The sequence below is a fragment of the Leptonychotes weddellii genome, chromosome 14 (genome assembly GCF_054177405.1).
Source record: "Leptonychotes weddellii isolate Sample4059 chromosome 14, ASM5417740v2, whole genome shotgun sequence".
NCBI classification, from domain to species: domain Eukaryota; kingdom Metazoa; phylum Chordata; class Mammalia; order Carnivora; family Phocidae; genus Leptonychotes; species Leptonychotes weddellii.
The window spans coordinates 20,848,802-20,862,875 of record NC_138382.1 but is presented as its reverse complement, the minus strand read 5'-3'; the positions used below and the strand labels follow the sequence as shown (position 1 = coordinate 20,862,875).

General features: G+C 46.3%; 1 protein-coding gene across 2 annotated transcripts in view; it reads left to right on the top strand.

Annotated features, from left to right (window-relative positions):
• The first annotated feature begins 3,644 nt into the window (after positions 1–3,644).
• Positions 3,645–14,074, top strand: part of FRMD3 (FERM domain containing 3) — a 273,925-nt gene continuing 263,495 nt past the window's right edge. For both annotated transcript variants that reach the window (XM_081802886.1, XM_081802885.1), the window contains exon 1: positions 3,645–3,956. In XM_081802886.1, coding sequence (XP_081659012.1) covers positions 3,810–3,956 — 147 coding nt within the window. In that variant the 5' untranslated portion in view covers positions 3,645–3,809. The remainder of the gene's footprint in view (positions 3,957–14,074) is intronic.

Below are 14,074 nucleotides of genomic sequence, written 5' to 3'. Positions count from 1 at the left end.
GTATTTCCTTCTCCTTGATGCTTTGGATTCTCTTCTTTACAACAATCAGGATATTTCCTCCTCATTTTCATTTAGCTGGGTCCAAGTCAGTCAATTAATTTAGTACTCTGAAACCAGAGTCAAGTACACTCACATTGACAGGTTTAGGCTTATTCACACACAGCCTTTTCAATTTAAATTAGTAACACCTTGCAATTCTTTCTATTCCTGGGGGTGACTTTGTAATTGGCCTCCTACGGTGTGCCTGGATCTGATTCAAGTATTAATAGTGAGAGTATTCAGAGGTGGGGGGCCAAGGGTGGGGATGAGGTTGGCTTCCCTTTCCAAGGTAACTGCCTCAGGTGAGGTCAGAACAGGGTCTTCACACAGGGCAGGAACAGCCTCATTATGTAAGGGGAGAAGCTTTGCTTCTGCTCCCCACTGGGTTTTGGGAGTTTGAGTTACTAGGAATTATCCAGATCCTCTTTCATGGTCCCATTTCTATTCCCAGATTCCCACTCTTTTCTCAATGATAATTACCTCTTACACATGAAATCTGGTGAGGCTGATTAATTCAATTGACTTTGAGTTTGGTTTTCAATTGCAGTTCAATTAATTAAAAAAAATCGTTTAGCTCTGCTGTAGAAAGAATATAGATTTCTAAAAGTCTTGAGCTGACAGTTTAGGACTCTGTGCCTTTGCTTTAAGTGGTCCAGGACTTTTTGTTTTGTTTTGTTTTGAAGTAATCTCTACACACAATCTGGGGCTCAAACTTACAACCCCCAGATTTAGAGTTGCATTAAGAGCCAGTCACATTCTCCTAAGTGGTCCAGTTTTAAACTCATCTCTTGAGTTCATTCTTTGAATTCCTCTTGCTCTTCACATTATTTTTTGGACATGGCCGCTTGGTTTCCCAAAGCTTTGTCTTCAATGGATACTTCAATCCAAGTGAACATATGCGGTACCTCACCTAGTTGTTTTCCACATCTGCCAAAAGCTTCCAGAGCCCATCCTTTATACTAGCTGAACTCAGCCTTCATCCCAAACCTGGTCAGATAACCAATCCCAGATTCTTCTCGATTCTTCTCATTTTCTCAAAATGCTGTTGCTTGCAATCCCACTTTGGGCGATCTTTCTTCTGTCCTTCCTACCATCCTTGCTGGTCTCATTCTGCTTCCTTCAAATTTGAGATAACAGTTTTGGGGTATTGAACATGACTCTTTTGAAGCCAAAAGGTCATTATAATAAGGATGGACAAGTAGGTAGTCTCAAAAGAAAAGCTTGGACTGTGTTGGGTGGTGACTTTTCTTTGATTTCTAGGCTATCTTAGATCTGTTCTTTGGGTTAGGAGAGATGATTCAATCCTAGTAGCATTTGGGGCCCATCACTGCCCCTTCATACATGCATATGGGGCTTCAGAGTCTATAACCTGCCCTCCACTGGCCTTGCCTCAGCCCAGCATCTCAGCCACCTGTGAGATAGGCAGATGTGCTCTCCTCTGAACTTTAGAAAAGAGATGAAAAGACTTTCCCAAAGTCCCCAGGGTTGGCCAGGAGCTGGACCAAGAATCAAATCCTCATCTTCCCAGACCCTTCATGATGACCTCCCTGGTAGGCCCTGCCCTAATATTCACCAGCCCAGGGCAAAAGTACACACAGAAGGCCACATACTATTATCATTTTTAAAAGCAATAATCAAGCTATTGACTGTTAAGGGACACCTGGGTGGCTCAGTTGTTAAGCATCTGCCTTGGGCTCAGGTCATGATCCCAGGGTCCTGGGATTGAGCCCGCATCGGGCTCCCTGCTCCGCGAGAAGCCTGCTTCTCCCTCTCCCACTCCCCCTGCTTGTGTTCCCTCTCTCGCTGTTTCACTTTCTGTCAAATAAATAAAATCTTTTTTTTTTAAAGCTATTGACTTAAATAAAATCTTCTTATCTTGACAAATTGTCATAATTTGGCATTTCCAGAAGCAGATACTGACACTGAGTTTGGCTGTAGGGTATTTGTTAGTGATCAGCATGGGGAGGAAACCAGAGCAGGCAGAGGGTGAAGTCCAAGTACAAGGCAGGCAGGACCAGGCCACAGCCAACCCCAGGGGGTGTCCTAGAGCACGCCCAGCCCATCAGAGTAGGAGGGTAGGTGAGATAGCTTCCCTCCAACAGCTCCGCAGGGTTACCTTTGGATGAGGGGGATCTGTGCTGCTGCAGCAGGAGGTGACAACTGGGCCAAGTCCTTCCTCTAACAAATATTCCTTAACACTTCTTTGAACAAGCTGAACAGCTCAGGGCAGCAGGACGAGAGGCCCTTCTCTTCCTGCTCCTGGACATGCCTGCCCCCACATCCAACCTCCGCACCCCTGCCTCCACAGACCTCCCTTGGCCACGCCTTGTGGTGGCCTATGGGTACACCATAACGGGGTCTGATCCACCCTGGGGAAGACACAGGGGCAGCAGATCCCCTATCCCCACTACCCTGGCGGTGGCAGGGAATTCCAGGGTCCCCAGGATCCAGAGATTGGTCTAAAACAGCGCGGGGGCGCCTGGGTGGCTCAGTTGGGTTAAGCAACTGCCTTCGGCTCAGGTCATGATCCCGGAGTCCTGGGATCAAGTCCCGCATCGGGCTCCCGGCTCAGCGCGGAGCCTGCTTCTCCCTCTGACCCTATCCCCTCTCATGCTGTTTCTCTCTCTCTCTCAAATAAATAAATAAATAAAATCTTTAAAAAAAAAATTAAAAAAAAAAATAAAACAGCGCGGGACACATCTCTATGTGGGGGGGGGGCGGGAGCAGGAGCAAGGTCCCTAAAGGGGGAGGTGCAGGATAGGGACCCTTTTGCTGAGGTCTAAGGTACTGCTACCACAAATCATACTGAGATGTTGGGAGTTATAAATGAGAAATTGCTTAAGAAAGGCTCTGATATTAAAAAAATTTTTTTTTTTTTTTTAAAAAGTAAACTCTACCCCCAAGGTGGGGCTCGAACTCACGACTCTCAGGTCAAGTGTAGTATGCTCTACTAAATCAGGCACCCCTGATTTTTTTTTTTTTTTAAGGAAATGGACTACCAGTTAATATTAAATAAAGGCTTTAAAAAATACCCACGAGTACTAGAGATTGTTACTATTAGCCCTATTCCTGGGGTAGCCATACCAGGCCCTCATGTCACTTTCGGGGGGAGGGGGTTCGTCCTTGGTCCAATATTCCTCTCCCGCGGTGGAATCCTCCCTGCCGGTGCAGGTCGGGCTCGCCCTCCACCCCCCCACCCGCAGCCAGGTCCCTGGGGCCGAGTAGAGCAGGGCGCTGTCGGGCGCGTGGGGGAGCCGGGGCAGGGACGAGCGTGACCAGGAGCCGGAGCGATCGCGGGCAGAGAGGGAGGAGGCGGCCGGGCCCAGCCTGACGCAGCGGCGGCGGCGGCGAAGCAGGCCACGGCCAGGGCACCCCGGCCACTAGCGCCAGCGGTCCCTCCGCCTCCTCCTCCCGCGGCTCCCCGCGCGTGGGAGTGAGTGCGTTGCGCGTCCGCCCAGGGTCACGGGCCCGGGGCACCCTCTGCACGCTAGCCCGGGCGGAGGGAGGCGCAGGAGCGCGCGCGACGGGCGGAGGCGGGGAAAGGAGCGGGAGAGGCGCAGGCGAGGGAAGGGAGGGAGGGGAGGGGAGGGATCCGCCCGCCGCGCCCCGGCCGCCCGGCATGTGTGGCCGCAGGCGCCCGTCGCCGCCGCTGTCCCGGGGCTGAGCCGCACCCGGGTGTCCGGGACGGTGCGTGCGCGAGTGTGTCCGTCCGCGCGGGCCAGCGCCACGCCGGCCCCGAGCCTCCCGCTCGCTCCCCCGGGCCGCGGTGCATGTTCGCCTCTTGCCACTGTGTGCCGAGAGGCAGGAGGACCATGAAAATGATCCACTTTCGGAGCTCCAGCATCAAATCGCTCAGCCAGGAGATGAAATGCACCATCCGGCTGCTGGACGACTCGGAGATCTCATGCCACATCCAGGTGCGGGCTGCCCCGGGCGAGGGCGCGGGGGCCTCTGCGGGTGGGCGTGCGCGGGCAGGGGCGAGAGAACCCATGCCGGGGGCCTGCTAGAAAGCCGGATTTCTCTTTCCCCGCCCTGTGAGGCTGGGAGCCCTACCCAGGGATGGGGCGCGTTATCAGCGCCGGGGCCCCTTCCCAGGCTTGCAAGCTGCGCGCACGTCTCGCTGCGCCTAGGCTGGGGGCGCAGGGCAGCTGCCTCCTGGGAGAGGCTAACCCCTCGATCCCCTCCCCCGCCAGGAAATGGGAGCTCTGAGAGCCGAGAGGGACACCTGCATGTAGCCCATTCTTCCTTCCTCCCTTCCTCCACGTGGAGAAGGCATGCACCAGTTCTGGTTCACTCATTCCTCTCTTGGCGCCCGGGCTCCGAAGGTGCCCTCAGCCCCAGGGACCCGCTTTCCCTCTCTGCCGCCCTTCTACCGATGGCCTTTACTCCGCGTGGGGCGGCGGGGAAGTTTCCCGGGAGTGAGAGAGGCTGGGCAGACCTGGGCTCCAGCCTTGAGGGATGGGGCGCGCGCTGCGCGGAACTGGAGCTACCCCAAAAGGAATCATGAAGTCGGTGTGTTTCAGAGAAAGGAAGAGAGCTGTGAGGCGGGCAGGGAGGGAGCCTTGCAGGACCTGGGTTCCGGGAAGAAGCGCCCCTTGGAATATTGGTGGACATTGCTCTTGCTCAAGTTGGAGAAAACAAGAGTTCTTTGGACGAAGGTAGCTTTCCTGGCAGCCTCATCCTCGGGTTGTAAGTGCTTTTGAGCTTGCAGGAGATGTAGCGTGAGCCAGCAAGGGTGTGTGTGTTTGTGTGTGTGTGTGTGTGTGTGTGTGCGCGCGCGCGCGCGCACTTTCGGTGCGCGTTTATGTAGGCAGATGTGTGCCCTCTCCTTTGACCCACTAGGCGCGCACAGTCTGGAAAGGTTGTGTCAGGGCTCAGCACGATTAGCTTCTGACTTTTAAATCTATTGCTTATTTATCTCTGGGATTTCCTCTTCTCGCCTACCTGAGTCTTGAGGCTCCAGGACTGAGCTGTTTTTTAAATACAGAGCACACCATCCAGTTCCGTTGAGAGATGAGTGGGGGCAGCGTCTCTCAGCGGCAGGAATAGTTCTCTGGGCTGTGTTGACCCCAAATGAATGAATGAATGAATGAATGAATGAATGAATGAATGAAAGGTCTTTCCCGTTTGTTTGCCGGTGGAAGTTTGTGACACAGAGATCATGGCAACTAATTCGTAAGCAGACCCTTGGACAAATTTCAAGGCAGGAATGTGGTGCCCCATGATCTCCCAGGAGAGTAGGCTCCCAGTGAATTTTCTGGAGGATCTTGAATTTCATTCTGAGTGGAGCAGTGCTACTAAACTTAATAATAAAGGTTAGGCAGTTTTTCCTCCTGCCACAGTCTTGCACAGAACCCTTTGGCGTGTACTGTCTTGTGATCCAGAGATAATTGTGCACTTTGCCTTAGGTCCTAAAGCGGACATACAGATCCTTTAACCCATATTGAATATGTAAATAATGGAGGGACCAGCAGCAGACAGTTAGGGATGTTGAATTCTCCTCTGCTCTGTCAGTCCTCTGTGTGCCCGGTTCTGTCCCGCTTGGAGTTGACACCACTGGGTTTTATCCCTTTCGGGACTTAGTCTTCCTTAGAATAGATAAGTAGTTCCCAAAGGGCATGTATTTGTTGTCTGGTGTCCTGGGAAACAATAAATTGTAGCCAGTCTAATAATAGTTTGGCAAGTTAGTGTTTGTAGGGCCCAGCTGATGCCAAAGAGGTTAAAATGCTGTATACCAAAATGTTGATTTTTGGAATTGTTTGAAACTCAGATGTTTCATTTTGTGGCACATCTTTTTCTGCTCCTTCTGCCCCCAAATGGTGATGAATATTTAACCAATAAGGATGAATTAAAAGATCCTATATTGATAATTTTGGACCTTACCTTCTTAGACTTTTTCAAACCCAGGAAGTGAAATTGTACTTCTGGGTACAGGGTACTCAGGGTACAAACAACCTTCCATTTGTTTAATGCTAGAACAAAATGGTATTTTGAAAAAAGAACCTTTCGGAGTCACCAGTGCATGCCCTGGGGGACCCCCTGTTCTTCCTTCCTTGCTTGCCTTTTCCCTCTGTTCCAGGCAATCACAAAGCTAAAGAAGTGTATGGACTGTCATACAGTATCACACACATCCTCCCTCCATAACCTGCACAGAATGTGACTTATGGAACTCCCCCCGCCCCAAGACAACAGCTTTTAATTATTCTGTTCCAAATTATATAATTGACAGAGAAAACTTTCAAAGAAACAGTCTAGCGACCCAGTCTCAGCCGCCTGGTATCCATTTTCAGAGGGGATGCCGAAAGTCACTGGCTATGTCACTTTCCACAGAGTATAGGATGTTGTCCCATCAGGTCATTAGAGTGTGAATGCTTAAGTCTGAGGAAGAGGAATTCCAAATGATCAAGGAGCAAAAGGAGAGCGTAGGGCACCCGATGGAGGCCTGGGGAATGGAAAGAGTGGCTGAATACTCCCTACTGGCTTTTCCAACTGAGCTATCCCTTGAAGTCTGGATAGTGTAGAAGGACATGGGTTAATTCTAACCTCTTTTATTCAGTCGTGCTGCTTCAAGTAGAGGAGTCCTAGCCGTGTTCCCCATTCTGTCCACTCTTTTCAGATGCTGGCATGGTTATTCACAGCTCCTTCTAATGAACTTGTCATTTTCAATACTGACTTTTATTGAGTAAAATGTAGACTTTTCACATTATTCATTCTTTAGCAAAGCCTCGTAAACATGGTTGATATTATTGGAATTGGCTGGGAATTTTGATTTGTGTTTGAACAGAAATCTTAGCCTACTGCTTAATACATATTAGGCATTCAATACATATGTGTAAATGTAGATTGAATAATTTCTTTTGTAGACTGTTAAATCCGTAGTGTAGGAACATTTTGTGGTGGTGGTTGTTGTTCATTAAGGATTCCCCAATACCTAGAGTAGTACCTGGCATGTAATTGTCTTTGACAAACACTTGCTGGTCGAATGAGCGCCTGGTATCTAATCTAGCTCATTACTTATCATCATGAGAGTAGCATGATGACATCAGATTGGGAATCAGGAGATGCATGGTTTAATTATGTTACCAACGAGTTTTGTGACATTGAGTGAGTCACTTGACATTGGAGTCAATGTTTCTTTTCCTCTTTTGTAAAATAAGGGAGTTGGGTTAAATGGCTAGTTCCAATTTAATAAATCTGGTTTAATTACTACATAGACCAGTTGCATTTGCGTGAAACACTGTTGTTAACAGAGTGGTTGGATACACATTATCTCATGATTTTCCTATCTCCATTTTATTGCTGTTATTGTATTATGGAGTATCACCTCTGTTTTATAGATGTGGAAAACAAGGATTAGAGAGATTAAGCAATTTGGGTCACCAGGCAAGTCAGTAGATTAGAACCCAGGTCGTTGGACTGAAAATTCAGAGCTCTTTCTTCTCTGTAGCTGCCTTTGAGACTTGAGAGTTAGGATACTTTGGGCTGCAAGTAAGACAGTAGCCAAGTTAAAATGGATTAAATAATAAGTACTCTAACTGTCTTACCTAATGAGAAGTCCAGAGGCAGGGCAGCTGCAGGGTTGCTTGGTGGTTCTGCATGGACCCAGGTGCTTTCCATCTTCCCACGCTGTTATCCTCAGCATGTCAGCCATGTTGCTTAGGGTGGCAGTAGTCGCGGGTGTGAGTCAGGCGCTACCATATCCACCGTATAAGAGGTGGTACCTCTGCACGCATTTCTTTTTATCACAGAGGAAGATCCTTCCTAGAGGCTCCTGTCAGTCTTCCTATCAGATCTCGTTGGGTGGGATTGGATCATATACCCGTGCCCTAGCTGCAGAAGAGTCTAGGAATGTGTGCTTCTGGTATCTACGCTCTTCACTCTCTGTAGTAGGAGGTGGGCTTTGGCATTATGGAAGCAGTGGAGGAGTGTGTGTGTGTGTTTGTGTGTGTCTGTCTGTCTGTGGTGGGAGGCAGGGACAGCTGTTGGCTAAGCCAGCAGTGGTGTCTTTCAGAATAAGTCAAAATGAGTTATGATTATTGTTACAATAAAATTGTCAGGAAAGTTTAATAAGATGTTATCTAAGCCCTGGCTTATTATAGACAATCTTTGTGTGATCAAATTCCAGAACAAGAAACATTGTCGGATCGTCCTTTGTTGTTTGTGTTGTTAGTATCACTTCAGTCCTTACTGAACTGGTGGGTTCTGGGTAGCTCTGAGTCATCTCATATACAGCAGGCACCACTGGTAGAACTCTACTCTTATTGAAGAAACCATATGGCCAAGAAGTTGAGAGCTCGTGTTCTGGAGCGCTACTCGCTTGAGTTTGAACTCTGGCTCAGCCACTGACTAGCCAGGTGACTTTGGGCAAGTCACTTAACCAATTTGGGTCTCAGTTTGCTCATCTGTAAAGTGGGGATTATAATGGCCCAGACCTCATGGGCTTGTTGTAATGCTTGGTACCTGGCCCACTGTCAGAACTGAAACAATATTGACTGTTACCTTTCTATCATGTGAAGGTGTATTTGAGGTAATTCTAAGTAGCTGGGAGGCTTTGGCTTAGAATCTAATGTCTTGAAGTCTAAATTCCATCATTTTATGATGGTGTAAGACTGTAAGCAAGTCACTGGGCCCCCTGTTGTTCATCTGTAATTCCTCAGTTGCCAGCCTCCACTGGGTTGTTATGATGTAACATCACTCAAATGTAGAACACCATTTTAATAGCTGGGGAAAAAAAAGAGAGTAGTTTACTCCTCTTTCAGTTTCTTATCTGTTGGAACAGGAACTGGATGATCACATGCGAACATTCGTATGTGCTGAATATCAGGCCCCATGATGATCCTGGTGGTGAAATCCAAGCGAGGTCCAGTTCACACCTCTTCTGATAATAAGGACAATCCAACACTTTTCTTTATCAGACTCATCTAGAATGCCATTCAGAGTCCACTGAAAATCAGACACAAAAGGAATAGCAGAGAGAGACACTTTGTTAAATACCATGGCCCAGCTCTGACATTTTTAGGCCTAGATTATATGGGCCAGCTCTTTGTATTAAGTATATTGTGAAAAAAAAAAAAAGTAATGTTATTTCAATGGTCTGCTAAGATCTTATCTCTTAATGTCCTCAAAGCAAAGGCAAAGTGTATTGACTGCGGAGAGAATGTAATACTCTTGGCTCCAAATCATTTGGACAGTCTATCAGCTGGATGCTTGTAACTACATCTAACAAATTCTAATTCAGACTGGCTCGAACATTAAGGACATTTACTGGCTCCTATTTCCTGAAGTCTTGAGTTAAGGGCTTTATTCAAGGACTATCTGTAAGGCTTTATCCTCAGACTGGCAGTGAAATGGTTATGGTAGTTTCAATCCTCATGTTTTCATGGGACACCCTCCAGAGGCAGAGAGAAACTACCTCTAACTCAGCATTCCCAGCAAAAGTCCTGCAGCCATTCTGATCAGACCTAAGTCACATGCCCGCCCCTGAACCCGTGACTGTGGTCAGTGGGAGGGAATGCACCTGTTAGCTTAAAGTGAGCAGAACCTGACCCTAGGACTCAGCATGGAATCAGCTTCCTGCCACGTGGTGGTCGGCATGGGAGAAGGGTCAATGCCTAAAAATCAGGGGTCTCTTGAGAGGGAGGGTGGGGAATACAGAGGGGAAATGGCTGCTAGGAAGATAACCCACAATACCCACACTAGATGTTTTGTCTGGGTCAGTGGTTCTCAAATTGTGTTCTGGGGACCCCTGGGTGTCCCTGAGATCAGCATGGATCAGTACTTTTTCTCTTTTTATTGCTGAATACTATTTCATTGTGTGGATAGATCACATTTTATCAGTTCATGAAAATTTGGGTTGTTTCCACTTTTTGGCTGTTACGAATAATGTTGCAGTGAACATTCCTGTATAAATTTCTGTGTGGACACAGATGTCGTTTGGGTGTCTAGCTGGGAGTGAAATTACTGGATCTGGGTTTAACCTTTGGAGGACCGCTGAACTGTTTTCCAGAGTGGCTGCCCCATTTTACATCCCCATCAGCAGTGTGTAAGGGTTTCGATTTCTGCACATCCTTGCCAACGCTTGTTATTATTTGTCTGATTATAACCATCTCAGTGGGTGTGAAGTGGTATCTTATTGTGATTTTGATTTGCATTTCCTTGGTGCCTAGTGATGTTGAGCATCTTTATTTGTGCCAGTGGGCCATATGTGTCTCTTTTTTGGAGAACTGTCTATTTGGATCCTTTGCCCTGTTTTAAATTGGATTGTCTTTTTGTTATTGAGTTATAAGAGTTCTTTATATATTCTGGATACAATACATGACCTGTAAATATTTTCCTATTCTGTGGGCTTTTTACTTTCTTGATGGTGTCAGAAAATTTTAAAATTTTGTTGAAATTCAACTTCTTTTCTCTTTTGTTGCTTGCGTTTTTGATGTCATAGCTCGGAAACTATTGCATAATCGAAGGTCATGAAGACTTATGCCTGTTTTCTTTTAACATTAACATTTCTTTTACATTTAGGTCTTTGATTCATTATTGTATTAATACGTCATTTATATACCACAAAATTTACCATTTTAAGGTGTACATTTCAGTGGATTTTAGTATATTCAAAAGGTTGTACAATGATGACTACTCTCTGTTTCCAGGAGACTGTTGTCATACCCCAAATAAGCCTGTACCCATTAACAGCCCAAGGGTGTTTGGTTCCAGTTCCACTGTATGGAGAGGGGGTTCCCCCCATGCATCTGACAATCCTCTGACACCACCTATGCCTACAATTCAACTCCATTTTAACACTGTCTACCTGGAGATAGCATCACATCCCACAGGCTCAGTCCCACAAGACTGCGCCCACTTGAGAGGCCAGTCACGAGGCCAGGTTGTCACATCTAGGCTTCTGACTGACTAGCTGTAGATCGGAGGTTCCCACGACGTCCTCCTTGAGTTTGATTAATTTGCTGGAGTGGCTCCCAGAACTCAGAGAAACCTTCTACTTACGAGATCACCAGCTTATTATAAAAGGATGTAACTCAGGGAACAGCCAGATGGAAGAGCTGCATAGGGCAAAGTGGGGCGAAAGGAGGATGCAGCTTCCATGCTCTCTCCAGGAGTACCGATCTCCCGGCACCTCTGTGTATTCGCCAGAGCTCTCGACCCAGAAGCTCTCCAAATCCTGTCCTTTCTGGTTTTTACGGAGGCTTCATGACCCAGGCGCAATTGATTAAATCATTGGCCATTGGTGGTTGAACTCAATTTCCAGCTCCTCTCCCCTCCCTGGAGGTTGGGGCGATGGGACTGAAAGTTCCAACCCTCTAATCACATGGTGGGTTCTCCTGGCAACCAGCCCCAGTCCGCAGGGGATTTCCAAAAGTCACGTCATTAACGTAACAAAAGACATTTATTGCTCACCTCACTTAAGACATTGCAAGGGTTTTACGAGCTGTGTGCCAGAAATGAGGACAAAGACAAAATATATATTTCTTATTATAATTCACAGTAGTGCACAGCTGCTCCTCATCTTTGATCCATTTTGAGTTAACTTTTGTATGGGATGTAAAGTAGGGGGTCCAACTTTATTCTTTTGCACGTGAATATTCAGCTGTCCCAGCACCATTGTTTGAAACAATGATTTTCTTCCCCGTGGAATTGTCTTGTCATCCTTTTTGAGATGTTTGCTTTTCCACTCTTGTTCTCTCACAAGTGTGTGGTAGAGTTTTCCAGAGGCTGTATGATATGGGATATAGAAGAGCATTAAATGCAGAAGCGGATGTGAGAATCCACCTGTCTTCTTTTGAACCAGACATTAAAGATATTTGCAAAAATGTAAAACAGTGCTACTTTTCTCATTCAATCAGTTATTAGTTTGCAAATACAGGTTATTTTTAATAAAATACGCAAATTTTGTTAATGTGCAGTGGGTTTATTATCTTTACACGAATCAAAAAATTGAATATTCAAAAGAATTCTCAGGAAATTGATATAGCCAACCCAAATAAAAATTCTGTAGATCCTCCGGAGTGTAAGGGAGTTTCGAGGCCAATAAGCTTAAGAATTGTAGGTTTAGGTGACTGTCAATTTACTGAATGTCTTGAAATATATATATATAAAAAAGAGAACCAAATAAAACAAAATAGAACTCCCAATGTGTCTTGGGCCTCCAAGAGATGCCTGACAAGTTACAGGTATTTGAAATGATATCAACTAAATAAAAAACACTCAGTGTGTACATGGAAAATGTGTATATGTATATTTGGAATTCTTAGTAGTAACCATGTACCTGTGTGTGTGTGTATGTGTGTTAGGAGGGAGCGACGTTGAGAGAAGGACAAGGCCTGGCTCCACTGTAGTAAGCATTTCTCAGTTGTCCTTGCTCTCCAGCTGGATCTTCATCTTTCACCTCTAACAATTAGATAAAGCCATGTCTTGAGACCCCTCTTTTGATTGTGGAAAATGTACAGTAACCATGCATTAAGAGTTTAAAATGTAAACTACTTGAATGCAGTCTGTTAGTCACTTGCATTCTTAAGTTGTTACTTCTTTTTCTAAGTAGGCATTTTGGGGAAACTTAAAGATTGCAGGAATGGAAATATCAGAACGTGTCCCGCAGAGAATCTAATACGAGATCCACGAGTGTGAATGATAGGCATTTGGTACATAGCCCCGTTTCCTCTTAGTTCCCACTTGGTGTGATAAAGGGTTCAAGTTGCTTCTTTGAAGTTGCAGAGAGCCAGACATGGGGTCTAGAGACGGGGAAGAGTGGGATTATAGTCAGGAATCATTAGTGCAGGTTTTGCAACTGAGAGTTGAACTTAATTCAGACTCAAAGGAGTTGGTGTTCAGCTGTTCAGCTCTGGGGAGGGATGTGTAACTGCTTCTCAGTCTCTGACGTTCATGTGGATCTCCTGCGCTCTTGTTAAAACACAAATTCTGATCTAGGAGGTCTTGCGGTGGGCCCTGGAATTCAGCATTCTCACAGGATTCCGGACGCTGCCGCTGTTGCTGATGTGTGCACCACACTTGGAATGGGAAGGTGTTGGGGGAGTTTTTCTGTCGCATAATAAAATTCTTAGTTTCCTTGAGTGTGGGGACTTTTGGGCCCTTATCTCCCTAGATAACCCTTCACCCGGCACCTTTCCGTCAGTAGGTCGTCAATGAATGTTTGAGTAAGTGAATGAATGAATAAATAAAGGAATCCATGCAGGTGTGTGTATCATGGAAGACTGAAATACTGACTAGACACTGATACCGGGGCTGACGTGATTCCTTTTGATTCCCAGCTGCAGCCAAATCACGAGATTGTTTTTCAAGCAGGATTTCCTTTGATGGCCAATCTGATGAAGTGTGGAACATCTGAGAGCACGTGGGGGCCCAGGGTTAATAAGAGACTTCGTGTCCCTCTGGGCCACACTTCCCACTCTTGCTTTCCTGTATCCTGGGCTCTTGTGGAGGAACTCTGGCAACTTCTTGGCACAAACAGATCATTGTGTATAAGCCAGTAGTGCCTGGAAGCTCCCGGAGGCATAGGGGACCCAGCTGTCCTCACTTGCAGAAGGAACCCCAGGGGACAGTGACCCTGGAGGACAGTGGGAAATGCATTCGAGGTGTAACATAAGTTCTGGAGCTGTTTGTTTTGGTGACTTTCCCTGAAGATTCAGGAGGGAAAGGAGAGGATAACTTTAGAAAAAAAAAAGAAAGGAAGTTTATTCTAAGAGGAAAGAACAATTGTATAGACCAAGGAGTTATTTTTTTCCAAAAGTGAATTAGGGAAGTTTTTTGAAATAACATCAATCTTATTCGATAAGAATTTCAAAAATATCTTCTATATGCCAAGTACAGAGCTGGGAATTAGAAATAAAAAGAAAAAATAATCAGCCATCAGGAAGCTTCCAGTCATTTGGGAGAAGAGAGACAAGATAGTGGTACAAGGACAAAATGACAGCAGTAGGGACAGGTATGGGGACGTTGAGGACCAAGAGGAGGCATCTGTGTCAGACTGGGGCATCAATAAGTATGTCTGGTATAGGTGAACTTGATT